This window comes from Lampetra fluviatilis, chromosome 38, assembly GCF_964198595.1.
Source record: "Lampetra fluviatilis chromosome 38, kcLamFluv1.1, whole genome shotgun sequence".
Lineage (NCBI taxonomy): Eukaryota > Metazoa > Chordata > Hyperoartia > Petromyzontiformes > Petromyzontidae > Lampetra > Lampetra fluviatilis.
The window spans coordinates 5,370,968-5,390,288 of NC_136312.1; the positions used below are offsets into that span (position 1 = coordinate 5,370,968).

General features: G+C 49.2%; 1 protein-coding gene across 2 annotated transcripts in view; it reads left to right on the forward strand.

Moving 5' to 3' along the window:
- The first annotated feature begins 12,973 nt into the window (after positions 1-12,973).
- Positions 12,974-19,321, forward strand: part of LOC144945594 (5'-nucleotidase domain-containing protein 3-like) — a 71,506-nt gene continuing 65,158 nt past the window's right edge. For both annotated transcript variants that reach the window (XM_078874086.1, XM_078874084.1), the window contains exon 1: positions 12,974-14,093. In XM_078874086.1, coding sequence (XP_078730212.1) covers positions 13,622-14,093 — 472 coding nt within the window. In that variant the 5' untranslated portion in view covers positions 12,974-13,621. The remainder of the gene's footprint in view (positions 14,094-19,321) is intronic.

The following is a 19,321-nucleotide window of genomic DNA, read 5'->3' on the forward strand; positions in this document are numbered from 1 at the left end:
ATGGGAGACTTTAACATAGGAGTCTATGGGAGACTTTAACATTGGAGTCTATGGAGACTTTAACATTGGAGTCTATGGGAGACTTTAACATTGGAGTCTATGGGAGACTTTAACATTGAAGTCTATGGGAGACTTTAACATTGGAGTCTATGGGATTATTTTATTATTTCCATTCTACGTGACTTTACCGAAAGAACCAAGAAGATGAATACCTGCAGTCACGAAAGCTTTAAATCGAAATTTAAATGCACGTCTGTTTATCACGTGGCTTTTCGCACCCAATGTTATCCATAACAGAGGCTTTTTTTAGTTTCTTTTGGGATTAAATCGGGTTGTGGGTTTTTTCTCCTAAACACAACGGGTATGCTGGACTGGTAACGAATTGCCACGTTCTGTTTACGTGACAAACCTCCTTACGGATTGGCCGTGTCGGGTGGCGACGGGGTCAACGGCAGCATTTATACTTACCCCGATCTAACCCCATCGAACACCCCACCCCCCCGCCACGCAAAAAAACCCTCTATTATGGAAATGTACACCGGCGTACTTATCCCTTACAACACCCGGTACAATCAAACCTCACAACGACCAAAAACAACTCCGGAGAGCAGCACCGCACAACCGCGGAAACATACGCAGCAGCAGTAGCAGCAGTAGTAGCAGCAGCAGCACAAGTAGCAGCAGCAGCAGCAGAACAGAGAGCCCAGCGGTTAGCGGAAAACACGACCGGGTGTTCACGTAACAGCAGCCCTCTTCGTCGCTCCGCTGCTGGATGTTGTGCCTCTTCCACGACGCGCGTGGGCCACGGGTCGGGTCGTTGTGCCGTACCTCACCGTGATGGTCAGTGCGGGTCGCCGGTGCTCACGACCGTTCAATTCTCACTCACCAGCAGCGCTGTCAGCCATGGCCACGGGAGAGTTGGCGAATCCTGGGTATCCGGGTTCAGGGTGCAGTGTGTTCAGCTCTACGCCACCACGCCACCACGCCACCACTCGTCCACCCCCCCCACCCCCTACTCGACAAATACACGCTCCTTATCTCGTGGACCATGCATCAAGTTCACGGCTCCCTCCGCTCAGGCAAAATTCGATGACACGTCGAGGTCCCGTGAGATGCGATCCAAGTGAGGAATCGATTATTTTTGTCACGTGTTGTTTACCGCCTCGTCTGCTAAGTTCCTCGTTCGTTCGTTCGCTCCATCAGGCTCAATGTAACATTTTGTGTCACCTGGACATTATTTGCGTCAGCTGCTAATTAATTATCTGTTCTTACGCATCCCGTGAGACAACTTGCCTGGCATATGAATGCTGCTGCGGTATTACGGTCAGCACACTGGAATTGCAACCCAGAGGTCATGAGCTCGATGACCCAGTTGAAGCACTGGACAAATTGTCTGTGTGGCTGTCTGTGTGGCTGTCTGTGTGGCCGTCTGTGTGGCTGTGTCTGTAGCTGTCTGTGTGGCTGTCTGTCTAGCCGTCTGTGTGGCTGTCTGTGTGGCTGTATGTGTGGCTGTCTGTGTATCTGTCTGTGTGGCTGTCTGTGTGGCTGTCTGTGTATCTGTCTGTGTGGCTGTCAGTGTATCTGTCTGTGTGGCTGTCTGTGTGGCTGTCTGTGTAGCTGTCTGTGTAGCTGTCTGTGTGGCTGTCTGTGTGGCTGTCTGTGTGGCTGTCTGTGTAGCTGTCTGTGTGGCTGTCTGTGTGGCTGTCTGTGTAGCTGTCTGTGTGGCTGTCTGTGTGGCTGTCTGTGTGGATGTCTGTGTGCTGTCTGTGTGGCTGTCTGTGTAGCTGTCTGTGTAGCTGTCTGTGCGGCTGTCTGTGTAGCTGTCTGTGTGCCTGTCTGTGTGGCTGTCTGTTTCAAACGTTATGCAACCCAAGGTGTGTTAACGCGCTCAGGAACGGTGAAGGGATTTCACCTGATTTAAAGAACGAAGGCTGTTTTCCCTCAAGTATTTCACTTCCAATTATAATAACAACGATCCATTAGGTAATTGCCTCAGCCGAGGGCTATTTTCTCCCCAGGTGTTTACAACAATTGGAGCCACGACCCGGGTGTGGCTTAAGGGGCCGTCCATAAATGACGTCACGCAACTAGGGAGGGAGGGGGGTCAGACATTTGTGACGATGTGTGACGAGAGGGGGGGGGGTACTGAGAAATGTGACGTCACATCAAAATGCGCAACTTTCAATAAATGTAGAATTGTTATAACAACACTAATTGTTATAACAACACTCCTACAACATCAGAGTGCAGCGCCACATTAAATACGCACTACAATGACAATAGTTTAAAGCGATTTGAAGCATGTTTTATTTTCAAAATGGAAGTATGGTTTTTTGGGGGGGGGGCGGGGGCAGAGCTTTGTGACGTCATATTTGAGGGGGGGGGGTCAAAAATCGCGTGACGTCATTTATGTACGACCCCTCGGCCAGAAGCGGATTGATAAAGTGTTGTATCAAGTAAACGTTGATATGTTTTCAGATGAAGTTAAGGGGCCTCCTTAATTAACGAAATGTTAACAATGTATTCGTACAGTCGTGTACAGTGTAGATGTAACCAGGCGCAATGAAGGGGATGCATTTAAATATATTTAAAGATATTTCTCGACCACCACCACCGCCAACAACAACAACAACCACCAACAACAACAACAACCACCAACAACAACAACAACCACCAACAACAACAACCACCAACAACAACAACAACCACCAACAACAACCACCACCAACAACCACCACCACCAACAACAACAACAACAACCAACAACAACAACAACCACCACCAACAACAACCACCAACAACAACAACCACCAACAACAACAACAACCACCAACAACAACAACAACCACCAACAACAACAACCACCAACAACAACCACCACCAACAACAACAACCACCAACAACAACAACAACCACCAACAACAACAACCACCACCAACAACAACAACCACCAACAACAACCACCACCAACAACAACAACCACCACCAACAACAACAACCACCACCACCAACAACCACCACCGCCAACAACAACAACCACCACCACCAACAACAACAACCACCAACAACAACAACCACCACCAACAACAACCACCACCAACAACAACCACCACCAACAACAACAACCACCAACAACAACCACCACCACCAACAACAACAACAACCACCAACAACAACAACAACCACCAACAACAACAACAACCACCAACAACAACAACAACCACCAACAACAACAACCACCAACAACAACAACAACCACCAACAACAACCACCACCAACAACCACCACCACCAACAACAACAACAACAACCACCACCAACAACAACCACCAACAACAACCACCAACAACAACAACAACCACCAACAACAACAACAACCACCAACAACAACAACCACCAACAACAACCACCACCAACAACAACAACAACAACCACCACCAACAACAACCACCAACAACAACCACCAACAACAACAACAACCACCAACAACCACCACCACCAACAACAACAACAACAACCACCACCAACAACAACCACCAACAACAACCACCAACAACAACAACAACCACCAACAACAACAACAACCACCAACAACAACAACCACCAACAACAACCACCACCAACAACAACAACCACCAACAACAACAACAACCACCAACAACAACAACCACCACCAACAACAACAACCACCAACAACAACCACCACCAACAACAACAACCACCACCAACAACAACAACCACCACCACCAACAACCACCACCGCCAACAACAACAACCACCACCACCAACAACCACCACCGCCAACAACAACCACCACCGCCAACAACAACAACCACCACCATCATCAACCACCACCACCAACCACCACCAACAACCACCGCCACCAACAACAACAACCAACAACCACCACCACCACCAACCACCACCAACAACCACCACCACCAACAACCACCACCACCAACAACCACCACCACCAACAACCACCACCACCAACCACCACCACCACCAACAACCACCACCACCCACCACCACCACCAACAACCACCACCACCAACAACCACCACCACCAACCACAACCACCACCACCAACAACCACCACCACCAACAACCACCACCACCAACAACCACCACCACCAACAACAACAACCACCACCACCAACAACAACAACCACCACCACCAACAACCACCACCACCGCCACCACCACCAACAACAACAACCACCACTACCACCAACCACCAACACCAACAACCACCACCACCAAAACAACCACCACCACCGCCAACCACGCCAGCCGCTTGCGTAACGGCCCCACACGTTAATCCGATTGAACACTTCACGATGATTGAGAGAGTGGAAGGAGGAGGGAACGAAGGGAGGACGATGGAGAAGATCGTTCGCAGGACCAGTTCAGGCGTCAGCTCGCCACTGACGTTAGCCGTGAGAGAGCGGGCGAGCGGGCGAGAGTGGGGGTGGAGGAGGAGGGGGGGCCCTTAACGCGGCACTGGGGTCAAACCGGGTCCATCAGCATCAGCAGCACAGCGCTTGATGCCCGATGCAAGTTGCGTACCTCTTCCTCGTTGTTGCTGGTGGTGGTGGGGGGGGCACGCGATATTAATCCGGCTTCAGTGGGTGGGTGATGATGGTGGTGGTTGTTGTTGCTATGTGTGGGGAGAGGTCACAGCCGAAGGTTTAATTATTAAGATAACGGCGCTAATTGCGATTGACCTTACAACGCAGCAGCAGTAGCAGCAGCGTCTTCGTGCCGGGCATTTAACATTGGCCGATTGCAGGACAGGGGGGCGGGGCGAGTGGGAGGGGCGGGGCTAGAGAGGGGTTCGTGGGGGTGGGGGGGCGATCGGAGCGGTCACGTGCACGCGGTGGGGGGAGGGGCGGGGCTAGAGAGGGGTTCGTGGGGGGTGGGGGGGGCGATCGGGGCCGTCACGTGCACACGGTGGGGGGAGGGAGGGGCGGGGCTAGAGAGGGGTTCGTGGGGGTGGGGGGGCGATCGGGGCCGTCACGTGCACACGGTGGGGGGAGGGAGGGGCGGGGCTAGAGAGGGGTTCGTGGGGGTGGGGGGGGCGATCGGAGCGGTCACGTGCACACGGTGGGGGGAGGGAGGGGCGGGGCTAGAGAGGGGTTCGTGGGGGTGGGGGGGCGATCGGGGCCGTCACGTGCACACGGTGGGGGGAGGGAGGGGCGGGGCTAGAGAGGGGTTCGTGGGGGTGGGGGGGCGATCGGGGCAGTCACGTGCACGCGGTGGGGGGAGGGAGGGGCGGGGCTAGAGAGGGGTTCGTGGGGGTGGGGGCGATCGGGGCAGTCACGTGCACACGGTGGGGGGAGGGAGGGGCGGGGCTAGAGAGGGGTTCGTGGGGGTGGGGGGGCGATCGGGGTAGTCACGTGCACACGGTGGGGGGGAGGGAGGGGCGGGGCTAGAGAGGGGTTCGTGGGGGTGGAAGATTTGCGCGTCGACGTCATCGCATGACCCGCCCTCGCCCAATAGGAGCGCTGCGATCGGCGGTCACGTGCGCGGATGTGCCTCTCTGGGTGACGTCACCGCGTGTGCGCGTGCTAACCACGTGGGGTGGCCCTCAGCTCTTCCTGTTTGGGGGAGCGGTGGCGCAGCGGTGAGCGCGCCACGAACCCGGCGACCCGAGTTCGATTTCCTGCTCACGGCCACCACCGGTGACAGATTATCTGAACCGATCCTGTGCCTCCCCTAGGTCGACTCGGCCTCAAATGAGTAACCGGTGTGTAAACATCGCTACTGAGGAAGACAAAGGCGGTATGGTGCTGGCCACCCACTCCCTCGTGTGCCGTTCTGGCATTCATAGGTGCTGCTCGCTAACAGCACTTGCCCCTACAGTCTGTTAAGGCTACACGGGGCATCTTTGTCTTTGCCAACCACGTGGGGTTGGCCCTCAGCTCTATGAGCTGTCAATCAAGTGTCACCGATTGTGCGACTGTGGATGAGTCCAAACCATCAAGCACATCACCAATGAATGCTCCATCCATGCACATCCTGGCGGTGTCGCTGAAATACACACTGCGTCAACCACATTATTGGACTGAATGAGAAACTTTTCCACAAGTAGTGACTAATCCCATATCTACATTTCCATAAATATGCTAAATTCATCTGTTGATATGCAAATTCCTTTTGTCAAGGCGCCCTTCCCCCTCTAACCCAGCTTAAATATACGCTGCCAAGCTTGGCGGTGTTCATTCAGACGCTGGCTTTCCGACAGACCTGTTCTTCACCTGAGGACGGCTGCTTGCGTTGTGGCCGAAACGTCGTGAGAATAGTTTTTATTATGTTTTATTTTTATTATTTCATTACTTCCCTTCTACGTGACTTTACCGAAAGAACCAAGAAGATGAATGAGAAACATTTGCATTAATTTATGATTATGAAAAAATAAAAACTGTTGCTTTTCACTATGCCATACGAAAGAAGAAAACAGGCTTCAGTTGATAGAATGCATTGCAATGTATGCTCATCATAGCGTGTTGATTTATAAACCCCCCTAGGACGCCCTTGCAGCAAAAACAAAAACATCGAAATACATTCGTCAATAATACTGCGGTCTTACCATAAATCTAAGTTGACTTTCCGTTGGAACCATTGGACGCATCAACGTTTGGCCCATCTTCTTGGTTTTTTCGGTAAAGTCACGTAGAATGGAAATAATAAAATAATAAAAATAAAACAATACAATTCTCACGACGTTTCGGCCACAACGCAAGCAGCCGTCCTCATGTGAAGAACAGGTCTGTCGTGAGAATTAGTTTATTATTTTTATTATTTTATTATTATTTCCATTCTACGTGACTTTACCGAAAGAACCAAGAAGATGAATCTCTGCAGTCACGAAAGCTTTAAATCGAAGTTTGGCCCATCGTTCTATGTCGACCGGGTTATTGGCTCCAGCTCACCGATGAGGATTGAGAAACAGTCGGTTGCAGTGCGCAAACATCTTTGACCTTGGAAGTTTCTATCTTTATTTGTTTAACGTTCATAAACTTCTTCTTTGCTGCCCTGCGTTTTTCACAGGGTCACTCATCGAGTCTGAAACCCAATTATACTGCAGGCATTATAGGCATGGTCGACGGGTCAGATGTACGTACCGTATTCTCCAGACTATATCACGCTCCGGAAAGTAAGACGCACCCGAAAACTATTAATGATAGTGCCGATAAAGTTACAACAACAACAACCGCCATTCGCCACTAAGTGGCGGTGACGTCACCACGACGCTTGTGCCAGGCCAAGTGCACCTTGAGGTCACATGAAGTGTCGAACGCCCGCTGGCAGGAGGTCACGGGGCAGACCCAGCAGGTGCCACGGGTCGACTGACCGAGATGACTGGCTGATGCACCACCTGTGCCCCCTACTGTACCAACTTGCTGTGCTTTAAAGTTACACACATCTCATCACACACCTATGGTGCTTCCCATGTTATAAGATGCACCCTCAACTCTTGTTTGAAACTAACAGCGAAAAAAGTCTTATAATCTAGACAATCCGGAGGGAGCTGGTAGGAACGTTGGGTTGCTCGGTCAATGGCCAGGGTCAACGGCGGCGTGGTGTATTCTGCAAATATGCCCGACTGTGAGGGCGGGCACAAGCCGGCGTGAGTAGGTTAAACGTTGAGTTTTATAAGGGCACCACGGGGTGACCAGCCCCTCTCCACCCAGCCCCACCCCTCCCATTTTTGGATGCACGACGGACGGACACAATAATCCCCTGTGGGCTGGTGGAACTAGGTGGTTCCTACCAGTATAACTTAAACACGATAGATGTTTTTTTTTCCGTAGCCAGCACTATTATTATTCATAATATGATTTAGAATATTAATTGCTCAGTTGGATTGTGAGCTTCGTTCTGAAACGAATATTGGGGGCGTTGAAACGCCTGTGGGCCGTGACAATTTGGTTGGCTGTGTCGGGCGGTGAAGGGGTTTGACGAGACACATCGGGGTCCACATCTGGGAATGCTGCTGCGTTGACAAGTGGTACACACTGCACAATTAATGCATTTAAAAAAAAACGCGACACATTCGTAAATGACGGACAATGACCCTTTTCCATTTACAGGATATGCTACAACAAAGTTCCTACTGCCCGGAATGTCGCCAAACGCATCTCTATTTATACTCTTAGGTTTTTCGGTAAAGTCACGTAGGTAAAAATAATTAATAATAATAAATTATAATATAAATTAAATTATAAATCACGACGTTTCGGAGTGATTTACCTAAGACAGTAAATCTAGCTGTGACGGTCCCACCTGATGACGGAGACTTGTGTTGTCTCCGAAACGTCGTGATTTATTATTTTATTTCTATTATTATTACTATTTTTTTTTCTATTATTTTTTACCTACGTGACTTTACCGAAAAACCTAAGCGTATGAATCCTTGCAGTCACGAAAGCTTCAAATCTAGCATCTCTATTTTAAGGCCACTGTGTTGTGGACAAAATGCATTGGGAACAGGGGGAGATTACGTGGCCCAGCCCAAACATCAATAATGATCAATCACTGTAATTGCTGCTTGTGTTTTTTATAGCCATGTGCACGTGTAGCACACAAGGTGACAGTGTGAACTATCCTGGGTGATGGTAAAATTAAATCGAGGAGCTCCATGGACAACAACGTCTGGCTGAGTTGTTGACATTGCAACACCGGTCGCTGTGATGAGACGCTTCCTGTAGTGTCAAATGTAGTGATTTTCAGTGGCACAGCGTTTTAAGGTCATGCGTAAATTGCATGCTGGCATAGCAAACCAGTGGTCGCTGGTTCGATCTACCGGCGCGGCATTTGAAACAATTGCGAAACTTTATCAAATCTACCCCCCACCACCTCCGTCCATCCAGCAGTGATTGGGTAACGCTGTAGTTTAATCGACCTGCAGTTTGCGTGCAGTGGGGTTAAAGTGTGGGTACCCCCACCACCCCACCCATGCCAAGATGTCTGGGCAGGTTGGAGGAAGAGGAGGCCAAGGTACCGACCCCTCAATTGGAGGGCCCTCTCCGCTCGCAATGATGCGAGCAAGAAATTGCAGGGCTGCGCTTTTCTATATTACAGGAAGAACGGCCCCCAAATACAAAATAGAGAAGTGACGTCACTTTCTGCAATTGTTGATTAATAGGAATTGCCGTTCAAAAGTACCTACCTCGAGATTCCCCTGTACGCCGATGGGGATTGCCACTTGCACCAGAGGCTTTGTAACAAAAACGCACGGCTGCTAATGAATCAATCCTCCTAATCGCGTCAGAATCTCGGAAGCTGAGCAGACTTGAGCCAGAACAATTCTCGGATGGGCGACGACCGCTGCGTTGAACGCACAACAACAATCAGTTATCCAGGTCACCCGCACGCAACCGGCTTGCGTGGTGGATGCGTTTTGAGCAGCAGCGATTAGGGGGCAGTGCAGCGAAATTACATCGATGTGCTACTGCTGCTGCTGCTACCACCAGGGGCTCGGCAACCTGCGGGGTGGAGCTGCAGTGGGTGGCCCTTTAAAGGGCCCTGCAGAGGCGCCTCTTGAAATTCGAAAACAAAAATATAAGAGGCTCTTTTTGTTATTTTGGTTGCCGACCTCTGACCATGGAAGTGCAGTTCACCATGGAAGTTAAGTTCACCACAAGAGTCCAGTTCACCACGGGAGTCAAGTTCACAATCGAAGTCCAATTTACCATGGAAGTCTAGTTTACCATGGAAGTCCAGTTCACCATGGCAGTCCAGTTTTCCATGGAAGCCCAGTTTACCATGAGAGTCCAGTTTACCATGGGAGTTCAGTTTACCACGGGAGTCCAGTTCACCATGAGAGTCCAGTTCACCATGGGAGTCCAGTTCACCATGGGAGTCCAGTTTACCATGAGAGTCCAGTTCACCATGGGAGTCCAGTTCACCATGAGAGTCCAGTTCACCATGGGAGTCCAGTTCACCATGGAAGCCCAGTTTACCATCGAAGTCCAGTTTACCATGGGAGTCCAGTTCACCATTGGAGTCCAGTTCACCATGGGAGTCCAGTTCACCATGAGAGTCCAGTTCACCATGGGAGTCCAGTTCACCATGGAAGCCCAGTTTACCATGAGAGTCCAGTTCACCATGGGAGTCCAGTTCACCATTGGAGTCCAGTTCACCATGGAAGCCCAGTTTACCATGAGAGTCCAGTTCACCATGGGAGTCCAGTTTACCATGGACAAGGGGGTCTGCGGCTCATTAAGGAACTGCTGCTTCGTGACGCGTCGTATCGATGACCCGCACCACCTCGTGTTCACCACACGGTGCGCGGCTGCTCTTGAAGTTTTGTTGAGTTTTTTTTTTTACCGAAAAAATCAAACACATTCCTGCGGAGGGAGCTGGTAGGAACGTTGGGTTGCTCGGTCAATGGCCAGAGCCAACGGCGGCGTGGTGTATTCCGCAAATATGGCCGACTGTGAGGGCGGGCACAAGCCGGCGTGAGTAGGTTAAACGTTGAGTTTTATAAGGGCACCACGGGGTGACCAGCCCCTCCCCACCCAGCCCCACCCCTCCCAGCCCCTCCCCACCCAGCCCCACCCCTCCCAGCCCCTCCCCACACTCCTCTCCACCCAGCCCCACCCCTCCCATTTTAGTATGCACGACGGACGGACACAATAATCCCCTGTGGGCTGGTGTAACCAGTAAAATATTTCTTCTTGTTGTTGTTGCCTGTGCCATACTTTGATCTCACATCTCGAGTTAGCACCCTGCCACTCCCCACCCCCTTCCTTGTTCACCAACCCGCATTGACTGGTATGGTCTAGTCTGGTCTCATAGCCTCGGTGACCTGTACGGCGTGGGAAGGCCCTCTCATCCAGTAAGTGGATTGACGATAAGTAATATTAAAAAAAAAACTTTTCTAAAAAACACTATTTTATGAAATGTACAAGTAATGGAAGAACTCCACGACTCCATGAAGTGGCCTCGAAGCTTGCCACAACGTAAGGGACCGTTGGTCAATCACAGCCAACGTGAGTTGAGCGTGGACAATTGTACCCAAGCCGAAAGATCACATATAAAATAATGTTTAAACATATTTTTATTTATTTTTATGATAGAATATAGTATTGTCATTCAGAGTGTAAGTATACAAAGTTTACAGTCGATACCATATTGGGAAGTGGGTTAAAATTGAGTTACAAGATTTTTAGAGGATACGACAACAGACGGAGCGAGTTAAATAAAAGCGTGTAAAAAGAACGTTTAAAAATATATAATTTTAATTTGTTTTATGATAGAATATAATTATAGTCATCGGTATGACATGAGTATACCAAGTTTGCAGTCGATAGCACATTTGGAAGTGGGTTAAAATTGAGTTGCAAGATTTTCAGAGGATACAACAACGACAACAGAGTTCATTAAAGAAAGCGTGTAAATAAAACATTGTCTGTGCCCGCACTTGGGGTTGACGAAAACCAGCGTCGATTGACCGCACGTGCATTCCAACCGTATGCGTAAAAGCATTTTATTATTATCAAGCAACACTCTGGGTAGAAATCCGCACCCGCCATAGGAATGTGGAATTTCCACCACCGGCCCAACGGAAATTACCGTAGAGATGCAAAGTCGTTCGTTAAGAGAACTGAACAAAAAAATTGAAATGTTGCACATATTGGCACGGGCAGATACGTGCTTGGAATTATTACCGAGGTAGAAAGACAAAAGGTGTGTACGTTAGACTTCTTTCGCGCCGTACGTAGCCAACCATGCTAATCCGAGAAGCGTGGGGTCGGACAAATGAGAAAAACAGGACAACCATCACCACAATAACGCCCACAGCCATCACCGCCACAAACCTCAATTTTTACCATCAGCAATTAACGCTATCATAACCACCAGCAGAAATTAACACCATAACCACCACCACATAACACGCATCACCAAAAGAACCTCAAATGCAACCACCATCAACATCACAACCAACCAGCCATCACCACAACCGCAACTATTTCAATACGTGCGATTGTACTTATTTTATTTCATGCTAAGTTCACCCAGGTGTGCCACAAACCAACACCACCACCACCATCATCATCATCGCCACAACAGCCACAACTACCACAACCAACACAATTGCCGCAAACTTCGTGAGCAGCACCACCACCAATGCAACAAGTGCTACGTGCATTTTAGGCCGAGCCGACCTAGGTGCGTCACACACCAACATCACAACCAATCAAAACGAAAAGTCAATCACCACAGCAATATAACCAACACGACCACAACAAACCAATAGCACCACTACAACCACCACCACCACCACCATCACAACCACCGCAACCACCACCCATCATCACAACCCACCAATAAACAAAAATCACCACCGGCACGACCACAACCACTCTGCAATAATTAAGTTGACCTCCGACTAATGTATATTTTTGAAGACCGAGGCAACCTAGACGTGTCACAGACCACAACAACCACCTATGCATCAAGTGCAACGTATTACATTCATCACTGCACAAACAACAAAGATCCCCCGTATAGCTTTAACATACTGCTGGGGGCAATTCTAGATTTGAAGCTTTCGTGACTGCAAGGATTCATACTCTTAGTTCTTTCGGTAAAGTCACGTAGGTAACAAAATGAGTTTTTATTTTAATTTCATTTTTTACCTACGTGACTTCACCGAAAGAACTAAGAGTATGCTTGGGGCAAGTGCTGCTAAAGAGAAGCAGCAGCAGCAGAACTATGAAAGGCCGGCACGGCACACGAAGGGGGCTTTTGTGGCGTGGTCGTCACCACGCCCGGCCGCCTTTGTCTCCCCAGTGGCTAAGTTCCTACACCACGGGGTGGCGGTCCTGACTTTAAAGGCAGAGTCTGTGAGCCGAAGGGGTTAAACGCGGGCGGTGGGCGTGAGTGTGTGGCCGTGACGTGGCCAGTGGCTATTATAAGGCTGGTTCACGCCGGTGCCGGCTTTAGTCGGCGTGGGTTGGAGAGAGAGACACACAGAGAGAGAGACAGACGGAGAGAGACACACACACAGAGACGGAGAGAGACACAGAGACACGGAGAGAGACACACACAGAGACGCAGAGAGACAGAGACACACAGAGAGACACACACACAGACAGAGACACACACAGAGACCGAGACACACACAGAGACCGAGAGACACACACACACACGCTCTAACGCACACTCACCGATACACGCGATCCACCACACACGCACGCTCAGCGTCACCACTCACCAACACTCGGTGCACCGCACTTCCGATCAGCACCGCCGGCTACGTACGGTGCGAAAGAAGTTCGCCGTACATTCCATGCGACACTCGATCCACGGCACCTCCTCCCCAAGTAATACTGCAAGTACTTAACGCGCACACTCCGACGTACACTCCACTAGCACACAGACCGACACACGCGCACACACAACCTAATCCACACCCACATAGGCCGAAAGCACACACGCGCAGACTCGTAAATGCGCCCTCGTTCCACTCACAAACCCTCGCTTAGCTCGGACACACTCCCATAATAGCCCGCTTGGCTGGGCTACGTAGGGAGCGAAAGAAGTTCAGCGCACACACACACACAGGCGCGGTTGCTCCCCTACACCACCACGGATCTCAGCGAGTCGCCATGCCCCCTGTTGGAGCCCTTCGTGCCGTCTACAGGACGGCAGCTTCCAGGAGCTGTCACATCTTGAGCGTGGCCGCTAGCGGTGGGCACTCTTCCGACAACGTGTCCAGCACCCATCGCCAACATCACCACCATCAACATCATCAGCAGCAGCAGCAACAGCAGAGGAATTACCATTGCCATCAACATCAGCAGCAGCACAATGGCAACAACCACCACCACCACCACTGTGGACACATTCACCAGCAGACACGAATGCAGAGCCGTGGCTCCGGTCTCGTCGGCACTGGTGGCCCCATGGGGCAATGTCCCCACGTCAGCCCGTTCACGTCCTGCTCGACCCCAATGGCAGAAGGTGGAGGTGGTGGTGGAGGTGGAGGTGGTGGTGGAGGTGGTGACGACATGACAGCCCCGCAGCAGAAGCCAGAGTTCCTGAGGCAGCAATACGCGCGGCTCAAGCACGTGGTCAGCGGTGAGTGGGGGGGGGCATCATTCAGAATCAATTGACTGCGTTGTGGCCGAGTGGTTTATTGGTTGAATTGTTCAGTGTTAATTGTGCCGGTTTGTTTTGTGGCATGGCTGGCTGGCTGATTGGTCGTATGGCTGATTGGTCGATTGGCTGGTTGATCGATTGGCTACACAGTTTGTTATTAGCATGGCTGGCTGTCTGGCTGATTGGTTGAATGGCTGATTGGTTGAATGGCTGATTGGTCGTATGGCTGATTGATCGATTGTCTCCACAGTTTGTTATTAGCCTGGCTGGCTGACTGGTTGCATTGTGGATTAGTAAGGCGGTTGGGTAGTTGATTAGTTAATTGGCTGGTTGGTTGCATCTTGCATGTGACTTGCTGGGTGATTGTGTAATCCGTTGCTGGGTTGTATAGCTGCTTGGGTAAGTGGCCAGTTGGATCGGTGAATGGTTGGTTTGGTGGGATGGTGGTGGTTTGATTAACTCTGATTGTTGCAGAGTTGGCAGATGGAGATGTTGAGGTTTTTGGGCTAATTGGCCATTCTGTTGGCTTTCTGGCCCGGCTGGTTGTGACGGTTACCCGGTTTGATAGCGGACGTAGGTTCAATCTAGATTTGAAAGTTTCCGCAAAAAAAATGTATTGCTGTGCTTTACCCACCTGATGATGATTGCTTGTGTTGCAATCGAAACGTCGTGATTTATTTAGTTATATTTTATACCTACGTGACTTTACCGAAAGAACCAAAGAGTATGAACGTAGGTTCGTCTGCGTTGACAAACCGTGCATTGTTCTGCCTCGGTAACTCCTCTCACCCGAAGCTTAACGCACGAGAGAGGTGCTTCGTGGTCACCGTGTATCTTCAAATGTACGTGTCACACGGACACCTCGGTCAAATTCACAAAGGGCATCTGAACCATATGTGTGGGGGGGGGGGAGGTGTCATTTTGGAACGGTGACCTCCCTGCGGTTTCAATAACGCGGATTATTTATGGAACGAGTCCGACGATGATCTATCACACCCACAGAAAACTCAGTGGCATCATCCCAACGTGGGTGGGGGCAGTGCCGGATTAAGCTAGTGCAGGGCCTGTAGCATATGTTATGAAGAGGCCCTAAATAAAACAAACATTAAAACACGTAAATGTTTAACTTGCGTAGTAAAGTAATTGTATTTTTTCATTTGCTATACAGCCAGATAATACGACAAATTGCTAACCTTAAACACCCGGTTCATTCGTAAAAGTTGAAGGCGGTATAGTACTATAGTAATAGAGCAAGTGCAGAATCACTGAACCGGAATTGATAGCTTGAAAGCATTTAGCGTGGGGCCCTTGAAAGTGCAGTAGCTACTACATATGTACTACATATGTAGTAGCTACTGCACATGTAGCTACTTATGCTACTAGGGTCATCCGGCACTGGGTCGGGGTAAAACCCCGACACTTCACCTGAGGACGTTCATCAACGCCGCGTTTCTCTCCCGCGATCAAGAAAGGTTTTGGACGCGTTGCTGCACCATCCGAATCGCGACCCTGAACTGTTTGACGCGCTTTGCCCAGCTACAAGGCCGCCTCGTGATCGGAGTTGCCGCTGAAAAGCAAACGACGAAATCGAACAAAACGTCACGGATCTTCCTCCCGTGAGACAAATCGTCCATTGCAATGGGCGGGCTCCGGTTGGTTTCACCGCCCTTGGCGCTCATCACGGAGCCGCTGACATTTGACGGGCAACTTCCACGAAGGGGACGTCCCAGGAGAGGTCGTGGTCCCGCGAGCCCGGCTCCTCCGTTGATGCTTCCCTGGTGCTGCGTCATCTCACCACCGGGGCTTCAACGCATGCTGGCAACCGCGTTGAGAAGTGGCCGTGGTAGAAAAAAGGGGAAACCCCCTATGAGTATATGTTGGTGCTGGCAAAGGAGGTCCCATTATGTAGCTGCTCACCCCGAGCTCTCATTACTCTGGTAGTGCGTTGTCTTTGAACTGTGCGCCTTTTCGCGTCATCTGGTCGAACACCATATGAGACTAGGCTCCAAAGAAAGCTGTCTCTGGTGTGGACCAATCAGTTTCAAAGACAATGCATACATTATCAGAGTATTGTTTTTTGTTTGCATTTGACTGCAAGTATTGTGGTTAATGTAAGCATGATTCCTTGCAAAAGGTGTCAGTTTTGTTGTCAGAAAAAGGGGAAAACCCCTATTAGTATATTTTGGTACTGGCAAAGGAGGTCCCATGATGAAGTGGTCGTGGCTTGCTGATGAGCGCCACGCGACGTGGGTCGGGAATGTTGTAAGGTTCGGGGTTTCGATTTAAAGCTTTTGTGACTGCAGGGATTAATCTTCTTGGTTTTTTCGGTAAAGTCACGTAGAATGGAAGTAATACAATAATACAAATAAAACATGATAAAATAATGATTTAAAGCTTTCGTGACTGCAGGGATTCATCTTCTTGGTTCTTTCGGTAAAGTCACGTAGAATGGAAATAATAAAATAATAAAAATAAAACATAATAAAATAATTCTCACGACGTTTCGGCCACAACGCAAGCAGCCGTCCTCAGGTGGAGAGCAGGTCTGTCGAGTAGACAGATTCATTGTTATATTATTATTATTTTATTATTTCCATTCTACGTGACTTTACCGAAAGAACCAAGAAGATGTCCGGGGTTGACTGCGTGTTCTGTACTTGGGTCAGGCCAGCAAATACAGTGTGCTTAAAAAAAAATGTGAACACATACATGCGACTATCGTGTTTAATGGAAAAATAATATATAATATAGTCTTCTTAATAAAAAGAAAACATGATAAAATATTTTATTACGTTTTATTTTTATTATTTTATTATTTATTTCCATTCTACGTGACTTTACCGAAAGAACCAAGAAGATGAATCCCTGCAGTCACGAAAGCTTTAAATCGAAATATAATAGGTAAAAAATGAAGCAAATAATATTAATAATAATAGAAATAAAATAATAAATCACGACGTTTCGGAGGCAACACAAGTCTCCGTCATCATGTTGCCTCCGAAACGTCGTGATTTATAATTGTATTTCTATTAGTATTTTTATTATTTATTTTTTATTTTATTTTTCACCCACGTGACTTTACCGAAAGAAACCTAAGAATATGAATCCTTGCAGTCACGAAAGCTTCAAATCTAGAACATATAATATACATTTTAATGTGATAACAAATGCATGTTAATAGCTTTCAAAAGTCAAGAGTCTCCAATTATATAAGCATAGGTTTTACCCTTTCTGGCAATAAAACAGTTGTGTTAAGATGTTTAAACGCCAAACTGAAACCTTTTGCAAGGATTCATGTCTGCATTAACCACATAAAATTGTGGTGAACATGCAAAACAAAGTGCTCTGGTAGTAGATGATAATGCATTGTCTTTGAAACTGATTGATCCACACCAGACCGCTTTCTTTAGAGCCTAGTCTCATTCGTTCGCCATTATTGTCAACGCTACGCCTGGAATCTTCTCCAGGTGGTTTTCAGAGCCCGGAGGCAACACATTGCTTGTGGTGTTGTTGCAAATGATCAGAAGTGTGAACACATTCCTGCGGAGGGAGCTGGTAGGAACGTTGGGTTGCTCGGTCAATGGCCAGGGTCAACGGCGGCGTGGTGTATTCCGCAAATATGCCCGACTGTGAGGGTGGGCACAAGCCGGCGTGAGTAGGTTAAACGTTGAGTTTTATAAGGGCACCACGGGGTGACTAGCCCCTCCCCACCCAGCCCCACCCCACCCAGCCCCACCCCTCCCACCCCCCACCCAGCCCCACCCTCCCCACCCAGCCCCTCCCCACCCAGCCCCTCCCCACCCTTCCCACCCAGCCCCTTCTCACCCTCCCCACCCAGCCCCTCCCCACCCCACCCAGCCCCACCCCTCCCACCCCCCCACCCAGCCCCACCCAGCCCCTTCTCACCCTCCCCTCCCCACCCTCCCTTCCCCACCCAGCCCCTCCCCATCCTCCCCTCCGCACCCAGCCCCTCCCTCCCCACCCAGCCCCTCCCTTCCCACCCAGCCCCTCCCTGCACGACGGACACAATAATCCCCTGTGGGCTGGTGTAACCAGGAGGTTCCTACCAGTAAAGACATTTAGAAGCACCCCGTATATTCGGGAGACTCGATGCCATTGTCGAGGTCGGCTTGGCACGAGAGGGCTTCGGTTGAGAGTTTGGTGTCGTTTTGACAATCCTCCTCCACTGAAGGAACGTAGACGTCAGCGGTTTATTATGTCGTCCATTTGTTTGGGTTGCGTGTCTCTATGGGTCTCTATGGGTCTCTACGTATCTCTGTGAGCTGCTGTGTATCTCCATGTGTCTCTGTGTTTACTTCTTGGGGCATGGTTTGGGTTGCGTGGACACAATCGCACTCCTGTGGCTTGTCCTGAATGCATCTCTATGGGTGTCTATGTATCTCTGTGGGCCAGGATGTATCTCCATGTGTTTCTATGTTTCTCTGTGTCTCTATGGGTTTACTATTTGGGCTGTGGTTTGGGTTGCTTGGCCACAATCCCACGATTGTGGCTTGTCCTTAAAGTATCTTTAAGGGTCTCTATGTATCCGTGTGTGTCTCTTTGAGTCTCTGTATTTCTACGAGTCTTTATGTTTCTGTGTGTCTCTGGGTTTTTACGCTTTAGGTCCTCGTTTGGTTTGCACCGCCACAATCGCTCGTCTTTGTTGTTGGACACGATATCACGTTTCACGGTATGGGCGGTGTCGTATTTACGCGATATGACAATTATCACCAGGTGAATTTTCTCTACGGTGTCACATTTTGATCGCTTTGTTTGTGCACTTTTGCTGTACGTCTGGTACGAAGAAAGATTAGAAGTTGTTCGTCTGCGGTCTTGCTCAACGTATGCCTTCTGTTGATTGTAACGCAAGCGATGTTTTTGACGCTCGTAACGCACGTTGCTGCCAGCGATACAGGACATCACGAAATTAACCGCGATCGTCGCGGTGTTGGAGAAGCGCCCAAATGTGAATTACTCTGACGGACATTTTGCAAAGCACTTAATTTCGCCATTTCGTTGCAACTTTAACTGACAGTTTTCTTAAAACAAATGTTTCACCGAGAAATTAAATGCGAATTAAACGTAAAAACGAGGAATGATAATTTACGATTGAATTAATAATTTTTACCCAGGTAACGCTGTTGTTTTTGCACTGATTTCTGTTTGCTCGATAGCTTTTAATTATAACATTTTTTTAATAAGACAAA